General features: G+C 40.2%; 1 protein-coding gene across 1 annotated transcript in view; it reads left to right on the top strand.

The window, feature by feature from the left end:
- LOC105009536 (glycine receptor subunit beta) overlaps positions 1–8,759 on the top strand; it is a 49,291-nt gene extending 40,532 nt beyond the window's left edge. The window contains exons 9-11 of the mRNA XM_013131774.4: positions 251–399; positions 1,864–2,019; positions 6,912–8,759. Coding sequence (XP_012987228.1) covers positions 251–399; positions 1,864–2,019; positions 6,912–7,208 — 602 coding nt within the window. The 3' untranslated portion in view covers positions 7,209–8,759. The remainder of the gene's footprint in view (positions 1–250; positions 400–1,863; positions 2,020–6,911) is intronic.
- Positions 8,760–12,160: the final 3,401 nt, after the last annotated feature.

The raw sequence follows: 12,160 nt of genomic DNA, 5'->3' as shown, positions 1-12,160 counted from the left end.
CTAGCGATTAGGGAACATTTATTGTATATATGGTTGGGAACCCCTGCTCTAGGGGTTAGGGAACATTTATTTTCTGGATGAGGTTTATGATCATCTCATATCTTCCCTATGTCCTCTATGTGTAGACTCCTCCCCTTTCTTTCAATCCATCCCTCCTTCCCTCCTACCCCTGTTTGCAGACTCCACCCCCTTCTATCCCTCCATTCAGTCCATCTGTCTCTCATGTGTCTGTCTGTATGTGTGTCTGTAGGTATCCTATCAGTGCTGTCCCTGTCCAGTGAATCGATGTCTCTGGCATCAGAGCTTCCCAAGGTGTCCTATGTAAAGGCTATAGACATCTGGCTCATCGCCTGTCTGCTGTTCGGCTTCGCATCGCTGGTAGAATACGCTGTGGTGCAGGTCAGAGGCCCATGGTTCATGGTTCCCAGACACACGCATTACCAGGAACACACAGAAACACGCATTACCAGGAACACAAAGACACACACGCATTACCAGGAACACACAGACACACACACACATTACCAGGAACACACAGACACAGACACGCATTACCAGGAACACACAGACACACGCATTACCAGGAACACACAGACACACATGCATTACCAGGAACACACAGACACACGCATTACCAGGAACACACAGACACACGCATTACCAGGAACACACAGACACACATGCATTACCAGGAACACACAGACACACGCATTACCAGGAACATACAGACACACGCATTACCAGGAACACACAGACACACGCATTACCAGGAACACACAGACACACGCATTACCAGGTACACACAGACACACACGCATTACCAGGAACACACAGACACACACGCATTACCAGGAACACACAGACACACACGCATTAACAGGAACACACAGACACACACGCATTACCAGGAACACACAGACACACACGCATTAACAGGAACACACAGACACACACATGCATTACCATGAACACACAGACGCACACATGCATTAACACAAACACCCACACTCACGCATTAACACACACACACATTAACACAAACACCCCCACACACACATGCATTACCACGAACACACAGACACACACATTAACACAAACGCACAGACACACACACATTAACAGGAACACACAGACACACACACGCATTACCACGAACACACAGACACACACATGCATTACCACGAACACACACACATTAACACAAACACACAGACACACATTTACACAACCACACAGACGCACACACGCATTAACACAAACACACACGCATTAACACAGACACACACACACACACACATTAACACAAACGAACAGACACACATACATTAACACAAACACACAGACGCACACTCCCATTAACACGAACACACACGCATACAAGTGATTTAGCTATTTAATATGATGTTTCACAACCTGTAGGTTTCCCAAAGGACTTCCAGTGGGCTCTACATTCCATTTGGTCTGACTTAACAGTCTTCCAGTGGGCTCTACATTCCATTTGGTCTGACTTAACAGTCTTCCAGTGGGCTCTACATTCCACTTGGTCTGACTTAACAGTCTTCCCAGTGGGCTCTACATTCCATTTGGTTCCATTTGGACTTAACAGTCTTCCAGTGGGCTCTACATTCCATTTGGTCTCAATGCCTCATTGTTAATCTGAACTGTTGACTGGCTGAATTGTTTAGGATTCCAGAATGCTTGAGTATAAAACTCAGGGTACCAAACAGAGTGATCGACTGAAGGAAAAAAAAACTAGACAAACTAACACCAATGTTTCTCTTGACCCTCTCCCTGTTTCTCTTGTTCCTCTACTCTTATCTCTTGTCCCTCTGTTACCCGTCACCCCTCCCTACATTCTTCCAGGTGATGTTAAATAGTCCTAAGCGTATAGAGGAAGAGAAAGCTAAGATGGCGTCTAAAGAGAAGGCCCTCAAGGAAAAGGAGAAGAAAAATACTCCATCTAAAACCAACACAGTCAATGGGACCGGAGGAACACCCATTCATATTAGCACTCTACAGGTAAGACTATCCTTTTACATATTAACAAGACCACTTTTAAGTATTGACAATAATTATTCATATTACAGTTTTTTTTAATCGCTTTGGTACTATTTTCACAAGTAAGGTGTACATTTTCAAAACTCTTAGTACAAATATCCAAACTGATCACACTTGTAACGCAGCTAGTCATTCTTTTAAAACCTGATGTAATGTTTTCAGTCCACATGATCATCGTTTCAAACACAAGATTATTGTAATATGTAATGAGAACATTTGGTTTAATCACCGAAACACAACAGTATGATCTTCTTTCAGTTTAGTACTTTTAACAGTCAGTTCATCCAACAGCAAACAATGCAAGATACATGTTTCAAATCAGCCTTAGAAGTGCTGAAATTAATATGCTATAGTACTATAAAATACATATTACACAGTTACACATTAGGCAACTAGGGTTACATTACTTACATTTACATTTACATAATCTATCATTTCCAAAATATCTCTCCTATGTGTAATCAAGTGAAGGATCAATGAAGACATCCTCAATCATTTGGGCAAATTAGTTTTTATTTTTCAGATATAATTGTAACAGTTATATTTTCTATAATGTAACTAAATGAGAACAAAACATAACAATTAGTGCACACATTACATTAATTTGGCTCAAGCCTGTCTTGAGCATTTGGCCATAGATTCTCGTCCACATCACAATGAATGTTTTCATTGTTCAAGCACCTTGGAAAAAATCTTTTGGCATGACGAATCCATGCTTGACATTGGTCTACATTGATGTCATCACATGCATCATCCATGGCCTGAAGGAGGGTGGCACGCTCAAGGGGATGGCGATCATAGACCTTCCACCTCCATGCTGAAAAAAATCCCTCAATAGGGTTGAGGAAAGGAGAGTATGGAGGCAGGTAGAGGGTCATGAATCGAGGATGGGTCTGAAACCATGCTTGAACTACCTCTGCGTGGTGAAAACTGACATTGTCCCACACAATTACATATGTGACCCCTTCACCTTGACAGGCCAGCTCAATTTCATTGAGAAACTCAATAAGATGTGTAGCATTATAGGAGCCAAGTAATGGCCTACGTCCTAGGACACCATCTTCAGAGATAGCTGCGCACATAGAGATGTTTCCTCCACGTTGTCCAGGCACTTGGACAGTGGCCCGTTGGCCGATAATGTTACGTCCACGGCGACGAGTTTTGGCAAGGTTAAAGTCCGCTTCATCAACAAAAACGTACTTGTGATGGTTCACATCAGCGTCAAGCACCATAACCCTCTAAAAAATATAATTTGGTTAGTTCTTTTTACAGTGTTGTTCCAATATACATATGATGCAAGTGATGCTTCAAATAGTAACAGTAAAACAATATACAGTATAGTGCTGTACCTGAACATACTCAGCCCTTAGTTGTTTCACCTGGTCATTGTTTCTCTCAAAAGGCACCAGGTAAATATGTTTCATTGATACCTGGTGCCGCTTTAAAAGGCGGGCTACTGTTGGTAGGCTGATGGATGCCACATTGGCAAAGGTGTCATTGTTCTCCTCAATTGCCTGCTTTATTTCTGACAGCCGTATATCATTCCTGGCCCTCACCATTTCCACCACTGCCAACTCTTGCTGGTCGGTCAGCACACGGCCACGACCACCACTATGGGGTTTTCTGTTCATTCTAAGCATAGAACAGAGAATACTATCAACAGATCATGCTGTACAAATACTGTAACATCTTACTAACATGCATTACAATTTACTGTGAATGTAATAGTATACATCTTCCACACTTACCGGTTTTCTTGGCGAAAGGTTCGGATGATAGAATTGACAGTTGATCTTTTTAGATTTGGCTCAACTAATCTGGCAGCTTCTGCCATAGTAAGGCCTCGGTTCACCACATGATCAACGATGATGGCCCGGACTTCATTAGAGACAACAGTTCTGCCTCCCCCTCTCCGATGACCAACCCTTTGATGGGCCCCATGCCCACCTCTCTGACGGATCCCATGCCCACCTCTCTGACGGATCCCATGCCCACCTCTCTGACGGATCCCTTGTCCACGAGCTCTTCCAATTCCTTGCTGTCTATCCTGGTCCATGTTGAAAGAAATTTCCAGTGTTTAGACCCTCACCCTCACATCTAATGACCAATTGTGGTTACCCCATCTGAAATCAATTAGCAATAATGAGTTTTCATCAGGTGTGGTTATTTTATATGTTCTTACAAACACATATTTTATTTCTATAGTTCTCAAAATCCATATACTGTATTGCTGAAATGGAAATATATAGGTTTACCAAATGGTTAAGTGATTAACCATTAAGACCAGTTGGATTAAGTGTTGGTCAAATGTATTTGCACAAATCAGATGAGAAGCATATCAAAAGTATTGTGAGCATTGCATTGTGAAAGACAATTACTTCATATGAAAGGTAAGTCTTGATGACACACTGATTAGGTGTGGTGAAAAAGTGAATGTGTAATTTTGTGCGTTGTACTTAGTCAATTGAACATGTGATTACATGTTTGAAAAAAAAAACTTTTTGATGATCTGCTTTGAGTTTTGTACTAACAGTTGTGAGGTTTTACCACATACTTGCGATAATAGTACCAAAGCGAATAAAAAAAACTGTAACTAGATTACTACAACATCCATAGTAGCACTACAGGTAAGACTAGCATATTAACAAGAACGTCCTATCACATATTAATAACCATTTTTCACATTGACATGAGTATTACATATTATCAAGACTATTTCATTAAGTATTTACAAGACTACTACCATTTATAACAACAACACTAACTTACTACCATTTATAACAACAATGCCACCCTACTACCGTTTATAATAATAACACCACCCTACTACCATTTATAACAACAACACCACCCTACTACCATTTATAACAACAACACCACCCTACTACCATTCATAACAACAATGCCACCCTACTACCATTTATAATAACAACACCACCCTACTACCATTTATACCAACACCACCCTACTACCATTTATAACAACACCACCCTACTACCATTTATAACAACAACACCACCCTACTACCATTTATAACAACAACACCACCCTACTACCATTCATAACAACAATGCCACCCTACTACCATTCATAACAACAATGCCACCCTACTACCATTTATAATAACAACACCACCCTACTACCATTTATACCAACACCACCCTACTACCATTTATAATAACAACACCACCCTACTACCATTTATACCAACACCACCCTACTACCATTTATAACAACAACACCACCCTACTACCATTTATAACAACACCACCACCCTACTACCATTTATAACAACAACGCCACCCTACTACCATTTATAACAATAACACCACCCTACTACTACTATTTATAATAATAACTCCACCCTACTACCATTTATAATAATAACACCACCCTACTACCATTTATAACAACAACACCACCCTACTACCATTTATAACAACAATACCACCCTACTACCATTTATAACAACAACACCACCCTACTACCATTTATAACAACAACACCACCCTACTACCATTTATAACAACAACACCATCCTATTACCATTTATAACAACAACACCACCCTAGTACTATTTAGAATAACAACACCACCCTACTGCCATATAGAATAACAACAACACCCTAGTACTATTTAGAATAACAACACCACCCTACTACCATTTAGAAGAACAACATCACCCTACTACCATTTATAAAAACAAAACCATCCTACTACCATTTTTAATTACCACCCTAGTTCCATTTAGAATAACAACAACACCCTACTACCTATTCAAGTCAATAAGCAGAGTGTAACTCACATGGTTTCATTCTTCGTACAGTAATTATACTGCATTTTATTGGTTTAAAGTTGTGGGTCACTGTGTTCCAGAGTACAATATCATAAATGTCAGGCTCTTATGTGAAAATATTTGAATGCAGGCCTGCATTGAACAACACAAAGTTATAACATTTTTTAAATGTTTAAGTTTGGTGGTTACAGTTATTTTATTATGGGTTTAGGGGTTATGTAAATGGACTGAAATCTAAAATCCCAAAAGCTAAAATAACAATGATCACAAACAAAAGCAAAAAACAAAAACCTAACCCTAACCCTTTATCAAAGGGGAGATCCCAAAATACAAACCCCCTTATCAAAATTAAAACCATAACAACAAACCCCTTTATCAAAATGAAAAAACATAAACAACAAACTCCCTCATCAAAGGGTTAGGGTTAATCCTAACCCTACCCTCTATCCTGAGGTAAAACCAAATGTCTGGACGTATCTTATGCCCTCTATCCTGAGGTAAAACCAAATGTCTGGACGTATCTTATGCCCTCTATCCTGAGGTAAAACCAAATGTTTTCAGAGTTCTTAAATTGCTCCACCTCTTCTTAGCAAACACAGGTTCCTATCCTGTCTAGTAGAAATGACAGAACCTGAAAACCAACAAATGATAAAAATCTTTGAGGTTATGGGTTCCGTTTTTTCTTTTTTTTATCGAAGTCAGTTTTAATCCCAAAAGTTTTTATGACTATAGTAAAACCAGTGTGTGTTTTGTGTGTTATTGTGTGTGTGTGTGTGTGATTAGCAGTGATGACATGGGTTCTGTTAGGTGGCTCAGAGCCTTGGCTTCTTAACATTACTTCTAATAAGTGCGAGAGCACTGACCTAGTAGTGAAATGAGGGGATGTGTGTGTGTGGGTCAGTGCATGGGTGTGCCAGGGCATGTGTGATGATTGACAGTTGAGGACATGATCAGTAATTATCTTACCAATATCTGTCTCTCTTCTCTGTGTGGCTGTGTGTGTGTGTGTGTGTGTGAATCTGTATGTGTGTGTGTGTGTGAATCTGTATGTGTGTAGGTTGTAGAGACCCGCTGTAAAAAAGTATGCACATCTAAGTCGGACCTTCGCTCCAATGACTTCAGCATAGTGGGTTCTTTGCCAAGAGACTTTGAACTCTCTAACTTTGACTGCTACGGAAAGCCCATTGAGGTCATCGGCTCTACAGGCAAATCACAAGCCAAAAATAACAAGAAGGCTTCACCCCCTAAACCGGTCATCCCCGCAGCAGCCAAACGCATCGATCTCTACGCACGCGCCCTCTTCCCTTTCAGCTTCCTCTTCTTCAATGTTATATACTGGTCTGTGTACTTATAGGCAGGAAGGGAGGGGGAGAGAGGGCACAATGAAGACCGAGAGAGGAGAAGGGATTGTGTGTGTGTGTGTGTGTGTGTGTGTGCATGTGCTGGTGTGTGTTTGTGTGTGTTTGTGTGTCTGTGTGTGTTCCTGTGTATGTTTGTGTCTGTATGTTTGCAAGCATGTGAGCTAATATATAAGAATGTGAGTAGGTATTACCAGCTTTTATAAAACAATTTACTACGTTATGCAGACATTTAACTCCTGACCTTTAGCCCCTGAATTCTAACCCCTGAGCTCTAACACCTGACCAATAATCCAGTGGTTCCCAAACCAGTTAATCAAGAACACCGTTGACCTTTCAAAGTCCCCTTGACTGCTGGCATTTCAACATCCTCTTGACAGTTGACCTTTCAACGTCCTCTTGACCGCTGGCATTTCAACGTCCTCTTGACAGTTGACCTTTCAACGTCCTCTTGACAGTTGACCTTTCAACGTCCTCTTGACAGTTGACCTTTCAACGTCCTCTTGACAGTTGACCTTTCAACGTCCTCTTGACAGTTGACCTTTCAACGTCCCCTTGACAGTTGACCTTTCAACGTCCCTTTGTCAAGGGGATGTTGAAATGCCAGCGGTCAAGAAGATGTTGAAAGGTTAACTGTAAAAAAAATTATTTTTTTTTTTTCAATGTCCCTTTGACAGTTGACCTTTCAACGTCCCCTTGACCGCTGGCATTTCAACGTCCTCTTTACAGTTGACCGTTCATCGTCCTCTTGACCATTTGCATTTGAAAATGTTCTTGACAGTTGACCTTTCAACATTCTCTTGACCGCTGGCATTTCAACGTTCTCTTGACATACTGTTCTAAGTTTGGTATTCCTTCAGCAGTGTCCCTTGAGTCTATTCAATTACTGCAGACCATAGAGAGCTTTTACAACTTCCTACCCAGACAGCCCATTGTAAATTCTCATTTTTGAGTCATTAAGATTTTACCTGACTACCTTTAAGACACTGAAATTAAATTGTTGAATTGCCAGAGGTTTGGAGTGTTCAAAAAGGATGAAAGTGTGTTGAAATGTTGTGTTGCCCGATGATGGAAGTGTTAGGGAACCACTGTGTTTACTCATGTACTACTCATGTTAGAAATATAATAAATTCTATAGCTTGGCTTTCTCTATGCACTAACCGCATGTTTCTATAGCAACATACAGTCTTCCCTATAATGCTACAGTATAATATGAATTTAGAAATAGTCATATATCTATATGCTGTGATAATGTAATATTCAATATGAAGTGAACATTATTCTAGGGCTTTAGGGGACATTGTTGGCATCGAGTCTCATAAAGCTCTATTACAGCTAGTAAAACTAGTTTATATTAATTGAACTGGACTCTATCTAAAAAATCTGTATTATGTGAACTGAAATCTGGAATTTTAGATGGTGTCTATTTTTAAGATGCTATTCCACGATAGGATGTACAGTTAGGTCCGGAATAATTGGACACCGACACAAGTTTTGTTATTTTGGCTGTTTACCAGAATATATTCAAGTTACAGTTAAATAATGAACATGGGCTTAAAGTCTCTCAGCTTTATTTTGAGGGTGGAGGAATTTAGGAATTACAGCTCTTTAATATGTAGCCCCATCTTTTTCAAGGGACCAAATGTAATTGGACAAATGTCTCAAAAACTGTTTCATAGACAGGTGTGGGCTATTCATTTGTTATTTCTTCATAAATTAAGCAGGTAAAAGGTCTGGAGTTGATTCCAGGTGTGGCATTTGCATTTGGAAGCTGTTGTTGTAAACCCACAACATGCGGTCAAAGGAGCTCTCAATGCAAGTAAAACAGGCCAACCTTAGGCTGCAAAAAAAATATCCTTCAGAGAGATAGCAGGAACATTAGGAGTGGCCAAATCAACAGATTGGTACATTTTGAGAATAAAAGAACACAATGGTGAGCTCTGCAACACAAAAAGGCCTGTACGTCCACGGAAGACAACAGTGGTGGATGGTTGTAGGATCCTTTCCATGGTAAAGAAAAACCCCTTTACAACATCCAGGCAAGTGAAAAACACTCTCCAGGTGGCAGGCATATCATTATCCAAATGTAAAGAAAATACTTCACAAGAGCATATACAGAGGGTTCACCACAAGGTGCAAAACATTCATAAGACTCAAGAATAGAAAGGCCAGATTAAATATCTAATAAAACCAGCCCAGTTCTGGAACAGCATTCTTTGGGACAGATGAAACTAAGATCAACCTGTACCCAAATGACTGGAAGAAAAAAGTATGGAGAAGGCTTGGAACGGCTCATGATCCAAAGCATACCACCTGTAAAACGTGTAAAACACGGTGGAGGCATTGTGATGGCATGGCCATGAATGGAATCCAATGGCACTGGGCCACTAGTGTTTATTAATGTGACAGAAGACAGAAGCAGCCGGATGAAATCTGAAGTGTATAGGGATATATTGTCTGCTCAGATTCAGACAAATTCGGCGAAGTTGATTGGACAGCGCTTCACTTTACAGGTGGACAATGACCCAAAACATACTGCAAAAGCAACGTTGGAGTTTTTCTATGCAATTAAAGCAGAAAGTCTGCACTTAAATTGCATCTTAGTTTTTTATATTTCAAATCAAATGTTGGGGCGTGCAGAGAAAATTCTGAAAATTGTGTCGGTGTCCAAATATTTCCAAACCTAACTGTATCTGTAAATTATGGGTTAGGGTTATTCTATGGTACGACATAAGTGTATGTAAATTATGCTATAGGGTGTAAATTTATGACAAAATATACTGCCTGCATCTAAACAACCAATAAAAACCCTGATGACAATGTTGTCTGTGTGTCTGTTTGGCCTCTAGTGGTGAATACCAGGAACAACAGATAATTACCTCTAACAGTTATAAAGTGACCATAAACAGTTACAATTTGGCTCATATAATATCTTTGTTTCAGCCACTCCATGAGAGGCTGCCAACAACAATCCTCTGAACGCATTGACCACTGTCCCCCACAAACCATTGAACAAATTGACCACTGTCCCCCACAAACCATTGAATTCACTGACCTGTGTCACCCACAAACCCATGAACGCATTGACCACTGTCCCCCACAAACAATTGAATGGACTGACCACTGTCCCCCACAAACCAATAAACGCATTGACCACTGTCCCCCACAAACCAATGAACGCATTGACCACTGTCACCCACAAACTAATGAACGCATTGACCACTGTCACCAACAAATTATTGAACACATTGACCACAGTCCGCCACAAACCAATGAACGCATTGACCACTGTCACCCACAAACCAAAGTTACTATCGTCTCACAAAAGCTGTGGCCTTTGCGGAGAACGGAAACAACTACTGAGTGCTGTAAATATTTCAAATGTGTATGAAAATGGTTGCAATTCCTAAACGTTTCATATGATATTTTTCTCCCAACCCTTGAATTAAAGCTGAAAGTCTGCACTTCAATTGAATCTCTGTTGTTTAATTTCAAATGCATTGTGGTGGCGTACAGAGAAAATGTATGAAAATTGTGTCAGTGTCCAAATATTTCCAAACCTAACTGTTTGTGTAAATTATAGGTTAGGGTTATTCTATGGAACGACATGTGTATCTAAATTATGCTATAGGGTGTTAATGTATGACAAAATATACTGCCTGCATCTAAACAACCAATAAAAACCCTGATGACAATGTTGTCTGTGTGTCTGTTTGACCTCTAGTGGTGAATACCAGGAACAACAGATAATTACCTCTAACAGTTATAAAGTGACCATGAACAGTTACAGTTTTGCTCATATAATATCTCTGTTTCAGCCACTCCATGAGACGCTCCAAACAACAATCCTCTGAACGCATTGACCATTGTCCCCCACAAACCATTGAACGAATTGACCACTTTCCCCCACAAACCATTGAACGAATTGACCACTGTCCCCCACAAACCATTGAACGAATTGACCACTTTCCCCCACAAACCATTGAACGCATTGACCACTGTCCCCCACAAACCATTGAACGAATTGACCACTTTCCCCAACAAATCCATTGAACGCATTGACCACTTTCCCCCACAAACCATTGAACGAATTGACCACTGTCCCTCACAAACCATTGAATTCACTGACCTGTGTCACCCACAAACAATTGAACGAATTGACCAGTGTCCCCCACAAACCATTGAACGCACTGATCACTGAATATCATCTGACAAAAGCTGCAGCCTTTGCGGAGAAGAGAAACAACTGAGTAACGTTACCGAGTCAAATGCTACCAGTGTCCACTGACTAACTGTTTCATAACTTTTACACTTGGTTCTCCTAAAACTCCTATAATAGAATTATCCTTGTGTTCAAGTCTCTTCAAATACTAAATTCACAATAATTAATTTACATCCATGACTATTATGCTGACAGACATTTTCTCAACTTATGGGAGAAAACTTTAGAAAGAAATTATGGACCTGAAAGTCCTTTCAATATTGTACCTTGCATGCCTAGTAGTTTACCTACTGAACTGTAGGGAATAACAACAGCAGTGGGGATTTCTTTAAGACTGCAAGGGAAGCTCGGCTTCCCCTATAATGTAAAAAGAAAATATGGTCAAATATGTACTATTGTGTAAACATTTTATTGACTAAAAATGCGTTAAAACACGTTCATCTCTAAACTAGTTAGTTCAGAATCAGCTACAGGTCAGCTGACTCGATTTTCTTCTCATACAATCCCGCAGTGTCACAGTGCATTTCCCTGTTGAAGCAGAGCGTCCATTGACTTCAATTGGGCTGCTTAGAACAGTTTTTCTGCAGTGCTCCGAAAGTAGACAGTGATTGGATAAATGCTGCGATTATGTCCTGCCCATTTGCATCATACATTTTACATTTAAACGATGCCCAATTGGCACTAAGGGGCCTAATCCAAGGCATGATGGATCCATGTTCTCATTCT

This window comes from Esox lucius, chromosome 25, assembly GCF_011004845.1.
Source record: "Esox lucius isolate fEsoLuc1 chromosome 25, fEsoLuc1.pri, whole genome shotgun sequence".
NCBI lineage: Eukaryota > Metazoa > Chordata > Actinopteri > Esociformes > Esocidae > Esox > Esox lucius.
The sequence above is the reverse complement of the archived record's forward strand: the minus strand, read 5'-3'. Positions and strand labels throughout refer to the sequence as shown.